General features: G+C 44.4%; 1 protein-coding gene across 1 annotated transcript in view; it reads left to right on the forward strand.

Moving 5' to 3' along the window:
* Positions 1-20664, forward strand: part of LOC144100964 (ATP-binding cassette sub-family C member 2-like) — a 58467-nt gene that overhangs the window by 18797 nt on the left and 19006 nt on the right. Inside the window, exons 9-19 of the mRNA XM_077633905.1 lie at positions 1940-2102; positions 3005-3262; positions 4988-5191; positions 7010-7156; positions 8048-8144; positions 11736-11938; positions 13296-13472; positions 15812-15979; positions 17790-17971; positions 18200-18275; positions 19102-19312. Of these exons, the coding sequence (XP_077490031.1) occupies positions 1940-2102; positions 3005-3262; positions 4988-5191; positions 7010-7156; positions 8048-8144; positions 11736-11938; positions 13296-13472; positions 15812-15979; positions 17790-17971; positions 18200-18275; positions 19102-19312 (1886 nt within the window). The remainder of the gene's footprint in view (positions 1-1939; positions 2103-3004; positions 3263-4987; positions 5192-7009; positions 7157-8047; positions 8145-11735; positions 11939-13295; positions 13473-15811; positions 15980-17789; positions 17972-18199; positions 18276-19101; positions 19313-20664) is intronic.

Genomic DNA, 20664 nt, shown 5'->3' on the forward strand with positions numbered 1-20664 from the left:
CATTTTTCCTTGAGCAAACGCAGAGCGAATATCGACACAAGTGCAGCTCGTGACGTCACTCACACAAGGTTGTCCGCAGAAATCTCCCCGATTGAGGTCACGCAGTTGGAAAATTTGAACTTCGTTTGCGCTGAAACAATACGCCGCCGGCAGCGAACTCTGGCGAAAAAGATCAGAAGGCTCCGGAGAGAGAGAGCATGCTCTTTATTGCGCAGCTTGTGAGTTAGCCGCTAAGTATTAAGTGGGCTTGCCACTGCTGCAAGACCATCTTGGCCCGAGGCTAGCCAAGCGCGTCACGAAGGAGGGGTCGGGTAGGTTTAATGCGGTGACTGAATTATACGTTGACGTGATACTATGGGCAGTTGGGACAAGAAAGTGTAAACCGCGGACAGTACAGGTATGCCCTAGGCGGTGTATAGAAAACCTTAGGCTGAATTTGATGAGGAAGATGAACGGATGAGTCTCTGGAGAACTTACCGTGAAAGTTTCAGCAAAAGTCTCAGTTATATTTTCATTCTAGGGCTCTTAAACAAACCGCCGGAGTTTCCTTCAAAAGCAACGCAGTTACCTAAAGATAGAAATTCAGCGTTAAATATTGGTGTGATGTAAAAGTTTCTATCATCTGTGTTTTGTTTGAAAAAGGCAAAATTTAAGTAGTACGTTGTATGTATCAAAGACTGGAAGAAACTTATGAAGAAAAAATTCTGATGCTGTTCGCACCCGCCACCACACTGTTTCAAAGGGGAGGATCCTAACACACACACACACACACACACACACACACACACACACACACACACACACACACACACACACACACACACACACACACACACACACACACACACACACACACACACACACACACACACACACACACACACACACACACACACACACACACACACGCACGCACGCACGCACGCACGCACACGCACACACGCACACACGCACACACGCACACACACACCTGTTGCCCTCAGGGTCTTCATAGTGACGGATCTTTTCTTTCAACCGAATCTATCAAAATTTGAACTTAATTTTTGTTGCATTCTAGAGAGTCGTGTACTAACTGCGCCGAACATCAAGGCCGCCGAATGTCACTCGGAATGCATGTCAGCTTTCAAATACATCGAAAAACTGTTCTAACCATGCAAATATTTACTGCCGATATAAGTTTATCCGCCGTCCTAAAGCTACCCATGAAAACTGCCCTTTTGGGGAATACGTGTTGCTTCAAACTTGAACTCACAGCAAAAATGATGTTCCGACGTACCTAGTAGTGAATGTTAAAAGACCGGGGAAAAAAGCGAATGGAACAGTTTGATACGAGAAAATGGTATTGTTTAAGGGATATATTGCAGTGTTCAGTGAACATCGCACGAGCCGATAAATATCAATAACAGCGCTGCCTTATGACTGACCTCCAGCGGATACTAGCTCCACCTATCCGTTGTACTACATCTACTCTATTCCTAGGGGAAACATATGCATATTTTAAAAAATGGCTCAGATAATTTGAGAACTGCAAACACTGTTTCTAATCTGTGTTCTGAAAAAAATAATAGATCTAAATAGCTCTTGCCTATGTTTTTACCCCTTTCCAAGCGGACATTATAACTCACATGGGTGTCCCGTGCTTGCTCGGGTCCACAGGACGTCCAAGGGATATCCTGTGGACATTGGGTTGCTATCTTCGCGTTAAAACTACGCGGGCACCTTTGTGGTCCTTCATTCTATTTTAAGCCCTCAGTGTTCCCCATTTCTGCTCCTGATTGAACCTTAAGATTTCACGGTCACTTTGAACGTTTCCAACTCGTTGCCTCCAAGGGAGCAACGTTTTAATTCGTATTTGACCAACCAATACTGCTTTCTAAAGTTTTCAAAGCACTGGGTATAGAATACTTCGTCTAAAAAGTAATATTCTCTGCTTTTCTAGGTTACTAATTAACAGCTCCAGTGACGTTGGTATGAAGGCAGCTATTCTCCTGTTTACCGCCACGACAGTTTTCGAGTTGCTGATAACGTCCTACCAAATGGACCTCTTGTCCGTTTTAGCGTGCAGAATGCGTTCCATGCTCCAAGGGCTCATATTCCAAAAGGTATGGGTCAGAAAACCATTTCCACGGTGTTCCCTGAGGTCCGCGCGGCTTCACGAAGTGGTTTCGAAACCACACCTACAAAAATTGCATGCCACACTTCAGTTTCAATTTTTTACTTAGAATTATAATGCGCATGCATGATGAACATGTTGATGAAGGAGGTCCCATAGATTGCATTGACAATGATACATTACTTGATTGAATGCATTCTTAAATCATTCAGTTATGGGCAGCTGAATAATAGAAGATATAATATTAATAAAATATATATAATAATAGAAGATGCATCCTATCATAGTACCGTATAATTATTATGTTTATGCTGTGAAGAAATGCAAAGAAAAGAAATTGGAGAGGACACTTAAGCGCCGCCTTAAGGGTACGATGCGATAGCGTGGTAGGTTAGGCTTTCCATTATGCGCAGTTTGACATTTTAGAACGCATTTATTTCATTTATTTTGAATGATTTATCAATTACAGAATCTAAATTTTCTTAATTAGCATCAATCATTGGCTTTTCAGTCTGAGAATTTTGACAGCTTTGAACCTCCTTTCTCCCATTTTTTTCATTTGTTTAATTAATCAATTAAATAAAATGATTTCATTACCTCTTAATCGCCTATCACACAGCAATCAATAATCAATCACTAGAACCACAAATTACAATGTTGCGACTTTTTTTACGCAGCCCCCGATTATTTCCGACACGCGGTGCCGACTTCTACTACGCCGAGGGCGTTTCAACCGAACGAGCTGTAAACGCTTTCGGGTAATAGCAATAAAACGGTGGTTCATAGGTGCATTTAAAAAAAAGAAGAGAAAACGTGCCAGCAGAGCATTGTAAAGCAGCTACTAAGTACTGGCCAGTGCCATGCCTACGTCGACGAACTTTAACGTTCCAGGTGACAACGATGTCAGCCCTCACCAAGGCGCGCTATCCTGTGGGTCAAATAACTTCGCTCCTGAGTGTCGACTGCTGGCGTGTCTGCGTCTGCTCATTCCCCGTCCCATTGCCGCTGTTCGGAGCAATGCTGCTACCCTTCGTATTCTGGATGCTCGCTGCGCGCGCTGGCGTCGGACCGTCGCTGTGTTGCGTTGCATGGGCAGTCCTGGTGCTCTGCCTGCCCCTCCTCTGCACCCGCCTCCAGAACTGGATGTGGGTAAGTGCGGACGCCAACATTACGCGGCATCGGTAAGATGCTTACGCATCTGCTTTCACTATACTGTTTGCAAAACGTCACTCGCTTCAGAGGGACAGCTGTGTACGCATGTTCGGCGAAAGCAGAGTGCAGTCGTCTTCATCCACGCGCCCCGAAACTTCGTGACAGTTTACAGCAGCCAGCTACTCCAACACTCTAAGCAAAAAAAAAAATTGTAGGACCCATAAGCTTCGCTTTTAAGAGTCGAACGCGATAGCATTACCTGGCCGCCGCCGCTTATCGTCAGCGAAGCAGCTGCGCGAGGCCTCCGCCGCGAGCGCTCCTGGTATTTTTCCACCACGAACGACGCGACGGAGCCTCGGCAGCCTTAAACTGTGGCGACGCCGGCTTTTCGCGTCACGGGCTTCTTAACGCTATCGCGTTTAAGCTTTCACTACATACCTTACCCTAGGCACTTATGCGAGTGTAGTGGCATAAGCGCAGCAGATATTCCACACCCCTACCCTCTGTTACTACACTGCTGCTGACATGAGCGTTTCCAACAATCCTAGATGTCGCTGAAATTCGCGTTAAGAAAAATGTAAACGCTCGGTGTATATTTTTTTGCCTGCTTTCGGACTTCACAAAAGCAAAATCTCTCTATGCTTAACTGTATTTGGCTTTGCACGACAGTTTGGTAAAATAACACCGTATGCAGGGCGTTCCCGTTAAATTTCATGCCGCAAGTTTCATGCCCATTTCACAGTTAGTGAGCTTTGTTAGACCCACTTCCATCACTGCTCCACTCAGCTCAAGCGTTAGAATGGTGTAGCTATAGCCTTACATTATTACGCCTTGTAAACGGCAAAAAACACAAAAACAAGAAAGGGTTCACGCGACAGAGTGTGAGAATCTGACTGCACGATAGCTACCACCTTCATCACGCACAAAGCCGCATATGGAATCACGGAGTGCACTGAATATTTTCCTATATTTTTCGTTGACACATTCACACATACAAAGGCACTCCTGTTTTTTTTTAAATTCAGGTTCGTGCGCTAAAGGATCTAAGGAAAGAACCAGATGTCATATGCGGCAGTCGAGTCTTGATTGGCTGAAATAAAATTGCTGTTTCTGGTTTTGTTTGAGTAAGATGGGACTTATTAAAAAAACTAGAGATGAAGCGCCCCAGCTTGTGCCACTGAAGTATAACGCTACGTATTACGCTAGTACTACTTCATAATGTACGCGCGTGAAATTATTATCTTTTTTGTATCAAGACATCGGTGACTATGCAGCCCGTCCCAAATACTGCTGTCCCTTAAAATAATATGAATATAAAAGAGTACTGAGAACAACTGCATTCATTTTTTTTCAGTAGCAAAAGACGCATTTCTTGTCAAGAAAATTGTATCTAACAAAGCAACATTTTATACACGCCGTTAGATACAAACTCTCGACGCCCGAAACGAGAAGGACTCCTTCATCACCGCATGCAAGTGAATGGCGGCGCAGTATGCTTCAGTAATCCCCGTTACCAAATCTGTCTAACCCTCATCGCAGTTCGCTCGCGAAGACTGTCGCTGAAGGTCATACCTGAATGTCATTTTTTGGCCTGTTCTGCTAGAGAAACCTCTGGTTAGAAGTGACGTGCCTTCCTTTTAATAATAGCGCGGTCATTTGTCGGTGCAGGCGAAATTCCATAAGTCTTCTGTATCCTTTTAACTACACTGCTTTTTCTTACAGGAAAAAGCGACTCAGGCTCGTGACGAGCGCCTCAAGGCCACAACTGATCTGCTCTCGTCGATACGCGTCGTGAAGATGTACGCCTGGGAAGATGCCCTGCAGGAGCGCGTACTTCTCTTCAGAAACGCCGAGATCAAATGGCTTTTCAGAGTAAACCTGATAGACGCCATTTTGGACAGCATCTACTCATCCACCAGCTCAGTGGTACGTCTGCTACAGATATTCGCTATGAAGCACTGTAGTCCTGCTGCTCAGCGAATATAGAAATTAGAAAAATGGTCTATAGACAGTCTCTAGACTTCTTATAAAATCTATTGCCTTCCTATAGACATTTCTTTTGTCTATTCATAGTCTATAGAAGAAAGTTTACTAAAAATGTATGGCCATAAATTACAGATTGTCTATAGACTGTCTATAGAATTTGTATTGCCTACAGACTGTTCTCTAGGGTTTGTCTACAGAGAGTTTATAGACTTTATAGACAGAAGTCTATGGACAGTCTATAGACTGTCTAAAAAATTTTATAAGGGTAGTGCGACTCCAAAAGCTGCTTATGCCTACTATCTAGTTTTTCTTTTTTGTAACCAAACGTACCGAGCAGCCAGGGATTCGACTTTGGGAATAATGTGCCCAACCGAATTAATTAAAGACTTCACAGGGATCTAGGGACGTGTCATAGTGCTTGTTCATACAGTGAAAAGTCAGGGGTGGTTGTAAAAAATCATGACAGGCATTAAAATCAGATGTTTTATTCTCGTCGTAAGCGGCATCGAGTGCATGAAATTCCCGCAATCTCCGGCTTCTTTAAAGTACTATGTAAGCTTCCCTGTTGAAAAGCTATACCTATGCTCAAAGAGGAATTTTTTCTTTCGCTTAGGTGGGCTGAACGTTCAGCAGAATTTTTTCTCTACAGCGGAGTGTCGCAAAAAGCATCAGAAGTTGCGTCTTTATTCGTTACACGTTCTGAAGTACTTGGAAGTTTCTATTTTTTCTTTGCAGAAATGTTCTAAACAATCATGCTGATATTAAGAAGACTAAAAGCCGAAATACTGTCTTAAAAAAAGCCGTTTTCTTTCCTTTGATGCACACGCAAAATAGTCCACCGCCCTGAACTCAAAGAAAGGATCAGCCCTCTGTAGTGAAATTGTCAAAATCGACGGGCGCCTTTGCATATGCAGTGATGTCCAGGGCAAAAATGATTTTGGTGAAAGGCTGGTTTTCATAATTATTCCGCAACTGGGTAACCGCAGCTGGCGTAACATAAGCCGCACTATATAGAGACAACCTTAAGTTCCTGCAGGATAGTAGTCTTTCTAACGATCGTTATAAAAAGAGTAAGCGTATAGTGTCACTACCCCAGTATTCTAATTTACGCATAGTAGTATTGTAGATGAACGATTATTGTGTTTACTATCAGGTTTTCCTCGGTCATCTGTGCTTTTACGAAAGAAATTTCCTGTCTCCTGTTCCATACGTTTAATGATATGGCCGATAGCCTTCCGGAGAGACGTCGGTATCCATACGTATGAAACTTACGTTATTGATATTTAGTCAAGAGTGCGGTTCTTGAAACAGTTTCTTACAGCGGCAAATAAAGCTTTCCAGTTCTTAAGTGATGTGTGGTCGACCGTATTTTTCAATCACTCCTGCGATATACATGGCAAATCGTCTACAATGTTTTATTAATAATCGCTGCCTGTTTCAACCAATGCAGTTCCGTGGGAGACGCCCCAATCATCGTGAAGTGGCCTTGCAAGATTTATAGCGATACGCCCGAACTTAATAAGTTATTGTCATTAAATTTTAAGATCGAGTAAATGCAACGTATGAAATACTGTCACAAGAATTTGACTATAATGTAGCTGCAGATAGCTTTGCGAGTTGCCTTCTTTTGAGATACGACCTCCTTTTCCGTTGAATATATTAGGCAGCGTCAAGCCTCTGTTAGGAACTTTCAACGCTGTGCAACTACCACCATTTAATACAAATGTGGCGATTATGTGGTCAACATTTACGCTGCAGCTCACGATCATCTTGTTCTTCACGCTGCCTCTCCTGGAGCCTGACATCATCCTCACTCCGGCACTGTCCTTCTCCTGCGTGTCACTACTGTCCATCACGGACCTCACCATGAGCAGCTGTGGACAGGCGCTCAGGAATATAAGTCAGGTAAATGGCTGCTTCTCTCCTGTGGCAAACGCATGCGCAAGGCGAATGTCGTGTTCGTCACAAAAGATGTGCGTAGCTTTTAAGAAAGTTGGATTCCCACCCTTAACTGCTTTTTGCCTGATGAATATTATTTTGCAGTGTTTCGCAAGTGTTATCTTAGCGCCTACTTTTTGCTTTGAAAAGAAGCACTGAAACAAAATTGGTGCTGCCAAACAGTTCCACCTTTTCTTCGGTTTTCTCAGTACTACACCCTGCTGGTGTGAAAAGATTGGAAAGTGCACACAGCGAACACAAACAAAATAAGGGGCGCATTCATTGTTCATTCTAATGCTGGTTTGTTCACTTATTTGTAAGTACCTTATCATGAGTCTTGCGAACAAGGTCACGGTCAATCGTAAGCTGCGCAGTCGTTTGTACAAAGAGCTACTGACTTCGTCTGCAAGTCCCACCACAATGTCTCCTCATGTCCAGCATTCTTGAACAAAAAATTTGAACATTGGAATATTGTAAGTTGCTGTTATGGAAATATTAAAGGTAGTGGCCCATTCTTGTAATGCATAGCAAAATCTTTCTTTTAAAATTTTTCCATCGCTGGCATAGGGCAGCTAAGGCTGCCATAAAAAACCAGTTGGGAACGCTTTTAACGATAGCAAAGCAGTTAATAGCAAAAGAAAATGTAATCCTGCCGATGGGAGATCTGCGGATTTGTTGATTGTTACAGTGAAAACTTGCAATGTATGAAAAAAAATGAGTTCATAAACTCTTTCCCGTTCAAAAATGCTTTTGTCCAGAATTGTTGGATGTGAAAACTACGTTGTGCGTCGGATCATTAGACCACACACTTAAATTTCGGTTCAATGTAATTAAAGGATTTCGTTTGTTACATTTTAGGGTACATTGTCGCTGAAGAGAATCGCAGATTTCTGCACGGCTGAAGAGCGCCATCCGAAAAAAGACACTTCCAATGCAACTATTCCCGAGAAAAAAGGTAACCCGCAGCATAAGGTATCATGCAGTATTACTCAGTGCACGTTAAAGATCCCCAGGTGGTCGAAATTATTCCGGAGCCCTCCACTACGGCACCTCTTTCTTCCTTTCTTCTTTCACTCCCTCCTTTATTCCTTCCCTTGCGGCGCGGTTCAGGTGTCCAAAGATATACGAGACAGATACTGCGCCATTTCCTTTCCCCAAAAAACCAATTATTATTATTATTATATTACTCACTAGAACTAGCGTCATTGTACTTAAATGATTCCTCTCTTTCGCAAGACTTCAATGAAGCTGCAATATATCGCCTCTTTGACTCCTACATTAAGGCGAAAGCCTTTAATGGCTCATACTCGCGGTGTCCGTCCGTCCGTGACACTCTTCGACTCGATAAGAAAAACAATCTTTGTGCACGATTGGATTCGAACCACAATCCTTCCGTTCCTCAGCCCAGCGTGTTAACGACTACGCTACTTCCTGCCAAAGCATATGTAGTTCTCCTTGTCTAGTACGCTGGAGAGTGTTTGCAGAAAGGCGTCGAATCAGATGGATTACTCCCAAATGCCTTCCAGTATCACCAGCATTTGAGATTCACAAACAATTGAGTACTTAATTAACATCTTAACCACACATCAGGGACCCAAGTATCAACACTGCGCTAAAGGCTTTCGCCTCACCGCACTTTAGGTCAACAAAGTGCCCCCTGAATTTTTTCCCCTCTTTATTTCACACTCAAATCAGGCATCCCCATTACAACCCCGACCGAGAATATCCCCTCAAGGCAACCACAGTCATCCGATAGCTGTCATGCATAGCCGCATGTCAACAATGAATTATTCTTTTTTTTTCCAAGATGCAATAGTCTGATGTAATGCTCTTTACAACATTGATTCGCGTACACATCGGGTAATTTTTCCAAAAAAAATAACGAGTGACCTTCCGGGCCTCACGTAATGTTTTTTGCTTTCCCAAAAGAACTGTTTCCGTTCTAATGTACTTTCTCTTTCTAATATATTTTTTGTATCCGTCCTTTGTGTTTTGTACCTTTTATTCTTTTTCATTGAACTGGTATTAGCGCGCTCCTACACACAGTTCTTGTCCCGCCTTCTTAATCGTCATCATCGGCCTGAATGCGCCCACTGCAGGGCAAAGGCCTCTCCCGTGTATGTCCATTTGACTCTGTCCTTTGCCACCGTCATCCATCCTTTGCCTGCAAACTTCTTAGTCTCATCCGCCCACCTAACTTTCTGCCGCCGCCTGGTACCTTCTCTTGTAATTCACCCTGTTACCTTTAAGGACCAGCGGTTATCCCCACCTTATGTAATACCTACGCGTCTTGAAGTCTTCGAAAAAATAACAGAAATGAAATCAAAAGTTACAGTATATAAGCGTCCACTTCAAAGTCCACAAAGCGGCCTTCATCGCTCAGAATGACGTTTGTGCAGATATGCTAGAAGTCCTGGAAAAAAAAATTTAAAATGGTCCAGTAAAAGTACGCAATCTCTGAAACAAATGTCTTATATGTTGAAATCAGCATAAAAATAATAACAAGCTTCTCCATTCAGTCGCATAATTCGCACAGAACAGATGCCCGGTAATAACGGATTACCAGTTATCGTAATCGAAATCAACTAGCCCAAACTCAAATTTTATCGTAATCGTCCTGTGAGGTTTGCTGCGCCTGCTTCCTCTTGCACCTTAGCATGATTTCATCAAAAAATAAAAAAATACAAGGCCCTAAATCCTTATGACAAGTTTCAGCGGCAACTGTATACATAATGGAGATAAGAACGGGAAACATTACAAGATAATGAGTTCAGGGATAATGAGTTGGGAACAGTTGCAGAATATGCGATTCGCTGATGGCATTGCCTTGCTGAGTCACTCAGGAGATTAAGTGCAAAGCATGATCAACGAGTTAGACAGCCAGAGCAGAACGGTAGGCATTAAGATTAACGTGCAGAAAATCAAAATGATATTCAATAGTCCCGCAAGGGAACAGCACTTCAAAATTGGTGGCGAGGTGCTGGATGTGGTAAGGGTATACGTCTACTTAGGGCAGGTAATGGCCGCTTATTCGGATCACGAGAGGGAAATAAGTAGAAGAATAAGAATTGGGTGGAGCGCATATGGTAGGTTCTCGCAGATCATGAATGGCAGTGTACCAATATTCCTCAAGAGCAAAGTGTACGATAGCTGTATCTTGCCGGCACTAACCTACGGGGCAGAAAATTGGAAGATAACGAAACGGATTCAACTTAAGGACAACGCTGAGAGCTGTGGAAAGGAAAATTTTAAGTGCAACTTTAGGAGACCGGAAGTGGGCAGAGTGGGTGAGGGAACAAACGGGGGTTAACGACACCCTAGTCGATATCAAGAGGACGAAATCGGCTTGAGCAGGGCATGTAATGCGAAGGAAAGATAACCGCTGGTCCTTAAGGGTAACGGAGTGGATTCCAAGAGAAGGCAAGCGTAGCAGGGAGCGGCAGAAAGTTAGGTGGGCGGATGAGATTAGAAAGTTTGCAGACATAGGGTAGGCGCAGCTGGCAAAGGACAAGGTTAATTGGAGAGACACGGGAGAGGCCTTTAATTTGCAGTGGGCGTAGTCAGGCTGATGATAATGATGATGAGTTCGGAGGTTTAGCTGCGAGTTTTTCAGAGGCACGAATGGAGTGGAAAATTCCTGATAATGGCTAACATATCTTTCATCGCATTTAGTAGTCGGTGGGCGGTGTCTGGGATCCCACACATTAACGCCAGGACCTCCTCTTTTATATTTATAAATAAACACCTTTCGAGTTCGACGGGAGTCTGCTCGTATTCATTCTGGACGACATGGCGTCACGCCTACGAAGCACTATTAATGCGTTAGCATTAGAGCCTCATGAAGCGTAAATATCGAGCGCCGTCTGTCCGTAGCCAGTGGCAGGTGTGAACCTGCTCATCGGGCTACGGACGAGTTTATGTACTTCCTATACGAACTTAGGGCACTACCTCAGATGTGACAAACCTTAGTATGCCACCTCACATATAACGGCCTTTCGTGCGTTAACTTCGGATATAACCAACCTCAGCAGGCCAGCTCAGATCTAACTAACTTAAGTGTCTTAACCTCGGATAATCGGAACCTAAATATGCTACTTCGGATATTACGAACTTTGGTGTGTTAACGTCGCATGTAACGAACTTTCATGTTTGGGCCCCGGATGTAACGAACTTAGTATGCTGACCTCGAATTTAACGAACCGACTTGTGTACCACTTCATATATAACGAACTTCAGTGTGTCAACCTTGGACATCACGAACGTCTGGCTGCACCGAGTATCGCCTAAGAGATTTTCTTTCGTTTTTTAAAGCGATTTTTTAATAATAATTCCAATGAACACTGTATTTTGCCAAAAGTGATTCGTATGTGAGATGAAATGTGTATAATCTTTGTGTACATACGCTAGCTACTTCGTCATATAGCCCTGTAGTCCCAACCAGAAGGACAATGGAGACAAGCACTGCGCATTTGAAAAGGCGCCTGAGAAAGACGTCAAAGGATAGGTGCAGCAAAACAGCAATGTGATTATCCCGTTTCCTTCGCAGGTTCTGTCACAATGACGAAATGCTCTTTTTCTTGGCCTCTGCCAGTCGATGGTAAGGCGGAAGAGCAACTGGTCGACATCAACCTAGATGTCGAGCCCGGCTCCCTCATCGGCGTCGTAGGCTTCGTGGGAAGCGGCAAGTCCTCGCTGCTCGCTGCAATTCTGGGAGATATGCAACTCAACGAAGGACACGTCTCGTGTGCGGTGGGTACACACTGAACGAACTGTCCAGAACGATAACTGCAGCAACTGCGCTTGCATATACCTGTCAGCGCTTAAGAAACGTCGTCAATCCTATTGAAAAACACAAGAAAAAATTTTCTGCCTTCACAACAATCTTTTGTATTATTTCAGGAGATGGCTTGTAATAACAACAGAATTTTCTGTAATACTGCGCAGTCTTTTGTGGTAGCGACGAACCCGCTCTTTCGTGACAACAGGTGACTTCACAAAATACAGAAAACTTTGTCGCTGCGATAAGACAAAATATTTTTTCCCGTTTGTTTTTTCCACTGTGAAGTTACAACGGTTGACAGTCTATTTAATGAATTAGGTAGTTTCAACATTAACGCAGTGGTGTATATAGGTACGAGTGTTGCATGTTGGTTCTATATTTAAGAAGCATGGCGCGCTGTACCACATAATGAACATTTCACGAGAGTGTAACCCGGCAAAGGAACATGGGCAGAAGAAATGCGAGAAAGATGAGAGAACGCGAAGAAAAAAATAAAATAGAAGTTCAATCGTTGTCAGCGCCGTTCTTTTTTTCTTACTCGTTGTTTTTTTTTTTGCGTGAGGATGAATTTAGCCTTCATTGGACAGCCATTACTAAGAAATGTCAGTTAGTCGCCTTTGATTCTTCAAAGCAAATTGCATTCATGAGAACTAGGATTCTTTCTTTATAAAACTGTTTATCATTTGTTCTACAACAGCAAACCCCTGCATTTTAATCGATGCAAGGCCTTGCAGCATGAACAGCGCCTAATCTGGAAGCATATTTCACACAGCAGTATATGGGCCACGCGACTTCTAGGACGCGACTTCTAAGTGCTGGCAATATCAGTCACAATTTTCGCAGAGCTCCACCCTTGCGCGCACTCTGGTTTTCATTCTTCTAGACGGTAGGTGTAGACCGTTGATGTTTAACAAATAACATAAAAGCGCGAATAATCAATAATATGCTAATTTTGTACGGTCAGTATGCAATCAATGAAAGTCCAAAAAGGTGCTAGGTTTTAACACAATTAAACCGAGTAGATGTGTGAAAGCGTGTGCTCAGCCTTGTTGGCTCATGGTTTTTGCTTTGCTGGGCTGCCACGTATGGCCACAATATTAGTTTGATAGTAGTATTAGTTGATGAAGATGACGATGTGTAATGCACAGCACGAGTTTGTTGCAGTTTAACATGAAGCATGATGAAGCGTGGCGATAGCATAGTGCTCTCGAATAGTTCGCCTTCAAGCATCATGCAGTTCGACCTCGTGAATTAGTGCTTTCGTACGAAAACAGGCACGATATCAAGAATACCGCTGAAGCATAACCATGCTGTCCTCCATTTCAGGGCAGCATCGCTTTTGTACCACAACTGCCAGCCGTGCACAACATGACCGTCAGAGACAACATCCTGTTCGGCAGGCCCATGCAACCGGACTTCTACAGCCGTGTTATCCAAAGCTGTCAGCTCACGAACGACTTCAACAGGTTGAACTCGGGAGATATGACCGAAGTCGGTGAGAAGGTACAGTTAAGGCCTCGGTGAGAGAGTGAGGGCATTTCGGTCAAGCGCGCACTTCTTTGCCTAGAGAGCAGAATGCCTTTCTTGTGCTGCATTCTTTGTACCTGTTCTCGCGTTTCGCTGATCTGGACGGACGCTGAATTGTGACCCCAGCCTTCCGAAAGTCATGCATAGATTTTTTTGTTCATGTTGTATGCTGCCTGCACATCAGATTTACTTTTTTGATACAGCCACACTGTGTGAGTTTACCGGTATGTGGTGGCCGGATGAGGAAGAGTTAGGGATAAGAGCCAGTGGGATTCACCTTAATATAGTAATCGTCGATTTTCTGACGACATTGGTCTTCTGAGTAAACATTTGGAGGAATGATAGGACCTCATTAGCGACGCGAACTTTAAAAGCAGATTAAATGGAACTAAAAAGAAACGTGAAAAAACAACAAATCAATGCTAAAAATATTGACAATAACATTTTCATGATTATCTAGGCTATCTATGCTAAGCGATGACCACACACCTTGATCATGAGATTTATATAACCATGATAATAAGAGTAGAGGCCATTTTGCATGTATTCACAGGTCATAAATAGATACTAATATTTTTTGAGATGAAAGTACATAATAATTATATCTTGTCAGTAGCCGCCTATGGGGCAGAATCTTGGTGACTATCCAAGAGTTCAAATTAAATTATAGACAACGAAATGCGCTATGTAAGGAACATGACAAGGATAACCCTATTGAAAAATCCTGTATGCTATGAAACCTGATTTTACACAAGGAAACAGGTCTCATATCAATTCGATTTTCGGCAAAGAGGCTGTTATGGGACCCAAAGCGGTTTGTTCGAGCCCGTATTAGCGTTCGTACCGGAGTAGTGTTCAGAGCTTCGAACAGGTTAAACTAAGTCTGGTTTGGCGCTCGTACAAGAGATATTAGGACGCTTACCGACGCCGTTAGAGCACTCATACCGGAGAGTCTGGAGATGTTCGAAACTTAAACACGTTTACCTCGGTACGGCATATACCGGATGTGCAGTCTTGGCCAAAAGTCTTAAGGCCGCAGCGTTCAGCTGCAGCGAAATGATTGTCCCTGGAAGGCTCCGTGTATCGGACCATTGAAACCACACGTCAAGCAGGAAGCTTCTCTACCGCAAGAACACACCTTCTGCTAGCATTTCAAGGGCATTCGGTGTGTAATAGTGTCGTAATAGCTCTGTTATGCGAATGACGCGAAAAGTCTTTGGCCTGAACACTTTTGACCAAGACTGTACCTGAGTGGGACTGATTGCAAACAGCGAATTAATATTGTTATCATTTCGAGTTTGAACGTGAGCCGATAGGTTATTTGGTCAGCTTCTTTAGTCGGAAGTATTCCTTTATATAAGCGAGTGAGGATCAATTTGCGACGCATAAGTGAAAGCGATAATGTAGGTTTCCGTTATCAACACGAAAAATGTGCTCGAGGATAACTGGAATGCAGAGGTGACCCCCGGAATATACAAGGGCAGCTGCATAGCAGCGGACGCAGTGCACGAAGAAGTTACGACGGATGAACTGTCTTCATGGGTCGATCTAGCGGAAGCAGCGGCGCAAAAATGGTGAAACGTGAAAGATAAATGACTAGCAGTGTATGAACCAGGCAGTGTGGAAGCATAAAACACAGCGACTGTTTCGCGCGATTTCTTCCTCGCTTCCTTGCTGTCATAGTCGCAGCCGACAGCAACGACGGGGTCGGGTTTCTCGTTGAACGAAACCCTCAGTTCTATCGCGTTATATGTTCAGTGAGCCAACGCCTGTTGGCAGCGCAGGTGATTTTAAAAACCTCTAAATGCAACGCGTCGCATCTTCTCACAGGCGCAGTGAGTACCGCTTCGCAAGTGTACGTGGTTCATATTTCACTCCTCAAAGTGCATAGAAGAATTCCCGACACTAGGTCGACAACAAAGATCAATACACTCTAAACAGAAAGGAGTAGAAAGAGATTTAGCTGTCCCCCAGCACACTCCTCCCTTTTATAAAAGGGTGTTAGCTAGAGGACAGCTTATACTCTCTTTTTGCTCCCGTATAGGCGCATTTGTGTTTAGAGTGTACCGCATGCGAGGAACAAGCGTTCGCGGCTGGCTTCTGCGGAAGTGGTCGCACTCAATCAGCGTTTCAGTGTCCGTCCAACTAATGCACATTGATCACTTAAAAAGTTTGAGAGTTACGGGTGTGGCCTGCATGCACACCGACCTTTCTGAGGATGGTAAGACTGCATTCGCAAGCCCTAGAATCCTGGCCGTTCCATGTTTGTCCTCATCGATAACCTGCTTCCCGCTCCTTTCGTTCTTTGTCCCCAGGGCACCAACCTGAGCGGCGGCCAGAAACAGCGCATCTCCATCGCCCGCGCCGTGTACAGCCGTAGTGACGTATACCTGCTGGACGACCCGCTCAGCGCTCTGGACCCCGTCGTAGGCAGCTGTGTCTTCAGAGACGTCATCGGAAAAAAGGGTCTTCTCCGCCATAAGGTGAGCATTTTGCTATTCCCACTTTATGCTCGCTTTTTAAATGCGCAGCATCGCGCGTCACAGCTGCTGCATTAAAGCGGAAAAAAGCTGGCGGAATGTGTTTCATACTGCAATGAGGTATGCTTATTTTTTATTCTGTCGTTTTAAACGTGCTGCGAAGTCTGATACAAAAGCAATCTGCCTCTTATTTACTATTAAGCGTGCGTAGCCCGCCACACCTAAGATCCCTGCCTAGGCTGCCGTATTTCGATGGAGGTAAAAAGAAAAAAAACGTCTGCTGTGCGATGTCAGCGCACGTTAATTTCCCCAAGTGCTGTGAATAATTCCGGAGGCCTCCAGATGTCTCTTGCAGGCCTTGTGTCGCTTCGGAATGCTAAACCCCGCAATTTATGATTTCACATTTTGTTTTGCCACCCAGTGTACACCTAAGAATACATTCGGCCCTTTTGCCCAGTACGACAGGCGACTTTATTCAAGCATATTTTGCCCTTCTGCGCGCACGTTAGTGCCATTGATCGCTAACGTCATTGAACAAAACGTGCCTAAGACGATTACGGCACGTCGATAAATGGCAGCCTATAGGACCTCTTTCGTTGTTATTGGCACAAAGCTTATCTCTTATCTTTGTGCTTGAAGGAGTCGCGAAGCTAAACTTTCATCTAAAAAAATACAATGTATTCCATTTAAACTACGGGCATCCCGCATTCTTATGCAAGATCATTTAAAGTTCGTGAATGTCCCTCGTAGCTCCGTAAGCCCTCTGTACTTTGGGCATAGAAGGTTCGAATATTTGTGCTGATAGCTTGGTGAAGTTTGCAGTGTAAAGTAAAGACGCAGGAACATGCTGAAAAAAAAAACTCAACGCTCATATTGAGTTCGCAGCGTTTCCTGCTACACCCTGTAATTACAGCGTACGCTTGAATTCTTGAAACATAAACGACACCCGTGTAATGTGCGATGTCAGTGCACTTCAAATATCCCTAGGTGGCATAAATTTATCCAGAGCCCTGCACTACAGCTTCCTGTTCCCTTTACTTTCCGTCACTCCCTTTCCAACCTTTCCTCCATGGATCGGTTCAGTTGTCCACCGATAGTGAGACAGATATTTCCCCTTTGCTTAATTAATAATTAGTTTTTAGGGTAAAGGAAATGGCGCAGTATCTGTCTCATATATCGTTGGACACCTGAACCGCGCCGTAAGTGAAGGGATAAAGGAGGGAGTGAAAGAAGAAAGGAAGAAGAGGTGCCGTAGTGGAGGGCTCCGGAATAATTTCGACCACCTGGGGATCTTTAACGTGCATTGACATCGCACAGCACACGGGCGCCTTAGCGTTTTTCCTCCATAAAAACGCAGCCGCCGTGGTCGGGTTCGAACCCGGGAACTCCGGATCAGTAGCCGAGCGCTCTAACCACTGAGCCACCGCGGCGGGGCAACTCTTTGCTTTCCCGATGACGAATTATTTTCTGATTTACTCTTTCAGGAGTGTGGAGCTGCAAGAATCTGGTCCTGATACTGTAACGTTTTTGTCTCAGTGATTTTTCCTCTCTTTGTACCCTCCACGTAGTGGCTCATCGCCCGCAAAATTAGAGAATTCCGTCTGGTCTGACCTAAAGCAGGCTCAACGCAAACTTCAGTCTCATAATTTAACACTCTACCAGATTGCACAAAGTACGCTTTTGCTGATGACGCCGGAGTGGCATCCAAGTACACTCCGCCCACCTGAGCGCTTTTATGCTTTACATTTTAACGGTCTCTTCATTTGCGAGCAGATATGAGAAAATCCTATGTTGACTGTCTTTTTTTTTTCAGACAAGAATTATGGCCTGCAACCAAGCAAATTACTTGAAGCTTATGGACAGGCTCGTCTTGGTCCATCTCAAGGGAATTAGGGTGTACGACCGACTGGAAGACCTTTTGAGTGACCCCAACTCACCACAAAACTTCCGTGACGCCCTTGGCCAACAGATGACTCAGCGGCGTACCACATACGAGTAAGACTTGCACGTCAGCATGCTCCTTGCAATCGCCACGAAGGATACTTTGGCGACGAGAACTGCACTGCCTTTTTTTTTCTAAGATGGCGAGCTCACTTTCAAGCAGTCATACGAATGTGTTGCTTGCTTATAGGACGAAACATTCGTCCCTGTCGTTACATTTTACAGACCTAACAGAATTGCCGGGCTGAATGCGGTAAATCTTTGCTCACATTGCTCTTTCAGTGCGGGTAAAGAGGGGCTCGGAGAAAATGACGAAGTTGGTCGAATAACTCGGGACGAGTTGGGAGAATCCGAAAAGGTGAGCACATTGCAGGCTCTACGTAATACTGAAAATGACGTTATCACAAGACCAACACTGCAAATTGTAGTCCTTGTAATACTGCAAACTGGCTTAAAAAAGTCTGAGAGAGCACTCGTGTTCATATTTTTATTTTTTCCTGGTAGCGGTAACTTTGAACAACGGAGAGAATTATGTATTAGAAAACAAAGCTGAGCTACTCCTGATATCAAGAAAAAGAAATGTACCTCAGTGGGATCAGAAGCGCGGCGAAGACATAAACGATGGCCTTTAAAGTAATGAACTGGGTTCCGATCCATTACTATTCATTATTATAAAGGAAAATGCAGCCAAAGGCGGCCCAACTTACGGCGGAGGTACGACGTTAGGAGGCATTATGGGACAATCGTGGCCGAGGTTAGCCCAAGAACGACAACTGGATCTGGATAAGATTGGGATAGTCCTTTGACTTGTAGTGGAGAGGATGCGACTGATGGCGATGATGACGAAGAGGAAGTGGTAGGGCGGAAGTTGTCTCCCTCTGTGAGCCCGTGTGTGTGTGTGTGTGTGTGTGTGTGTGTGTGTGTGTGTGTGTGTGTGTGTGTGTGTGTGTGTGTGTGTGTGTGTGTGTGTGTGTGTGTGTGTGTGTGTGTGTGTGTGTGTGTGTGTGTGTGTGTGTGTGTGTGTGTGTGTGTGTGTGTGTGTGTGTGTGTGTGTGTGTGTCCGGGCGCATCGTATGCGTGCGTGCGTGCGTAGTCATGGCGACTAAGAAAATGGTGGAATCGCTTTTCTAATATTGCATTGTTCGAGCGTACTTGATTGAGCGCGCGTCCTTTCGTTTCCCTAGACAGGTTGGCAGCTGCTGTGCAACCTCCTTCGCCTGGTGCAGTGGCCAGCGTTTGTGGGTGTGCTCGTGTTCTCAGGGGCTGCGGCTGCCTCGGCGCTTCAACTGCTATGCGTCAAATGGTGGACTGACGCGTCGTCTAGTGGCAGTGCCGGCTCTCCTCCGGAGTACTTGCCATGGGTTTCCGTCTTGGTGGCGTTGTGCTCGACGGATGGTACGCGTCCCTCCTCAGCTTTTACACAGACGGCTCGTTTTTACGCCCGATCAAAAAGCACGACTAAAATTTTGTTGTGTTTCTGTCACGCGACACAATTCTGTGTCGCACGACAAGCGTTCTTGTCGCGCGTTGTGTCGTGCGACAGTGGCTCATGTCGCGGGCGGATTCGCTTCTCAATAATAATGATTGCTCAAAATGAAGGCCATGAAAATCACATTTTTTTCTTTGCGAAATAGAGCTGTTGTGAATCCAACCGGTGTCATTAGCCAAACCGTATTTTCATTCCCATCTGACTGCGAAAGGATAATTATAGGAGTGCGAGGTCTAGGACAGGACATAAACGTTAATTTTGCTCGTATAAGTTCATTTCTCTTTTCTTCTCAGCATATACTTCCCCCCCGCCTCCTGCGCTCCATGAACAAGATTATGTTGTGAATCGCGCAGCTACTGTACGTGGTCGCACTTATTAAGTCTAAGAAAAAAATTCCGAGTACTCAGTACTCGTACTAATACTAGACTATAGCATTAATAGACTCGCATTAAACTTACAAGCATTAATATTAGAATATTAGACAGAGTCGTCGCATTAATACTACAATCATTTCGAATACAGTCTACTGAACTGAAATCCGCCCACCCATCCATCCTTGGAAAGTTCGAATCCAGCTGTACAAGCCTGGAATCTGCGCAAACAATCGCATGCCATTGGATGCAAGGCTCTTAACTGCGCTGAGACCGAAGCATAGTCAGTAAAGACAAATTTTTATCTGGCTGCTCATCCAAAGGTCATGGCTTCGATGCCGTCAGCGGCGGCCGCATTGCGATGGATGCGAAGTACAAAAACACCTGTGTTTTTCGGGATGTCAATGGGCGTTAAAGTTCCCCAGGTGATCAAATAATCCTCTCAACCATTCACTACGGCGTACCTCATATCGCGTGTGTAGCTTCGGGACGTTAAAGCTCCAAATTTACAATTTACAGTTTTAACAAATATTTACCGATGGTTTCTGTTGTGGTTTCCATGCACGTTTTCTAATTTGCACCTCTTCCTAATCTCACACTCATTAGGATACATCACTAGGCATAACTGACCACGTGATGCACCACAAGACTCACAAGGTCTCTCTTTAACCAAGCCAAACGAACTTGCCTCAGTGGCCTAAGGGTAGCGTGTCCGACTCCCAACTAAAGGGTCATGGATTTGATTCCCAATTACCCAATTTTCCTTTCAGCGTAATTATTTTACTTTACAAGACATAATGACATTTCAGTCATGCTACGACCTCATAGTCACAATTCGACTCGAGTTTTATTCATTCTCATTCCACAGCTCAACGTGTGACGTCGCA

The sequence above is a fragment of the Amblyomma americanum genome, chromosome 8, assembly GCF_052857255.1.
Source record: "Amblyomma americanum isolate KBUSLIRL-KWMA chromosome 8, ASM5285725v1, whole genome shotgun sequence".
Taxonomy (NCBI): domain Eukaryota; kingdom Metazoa; phylum Arthropoda; class Arachnida; order Ixodida; family Ixodidae; genus Amblyomma; species Amblyomma americanum.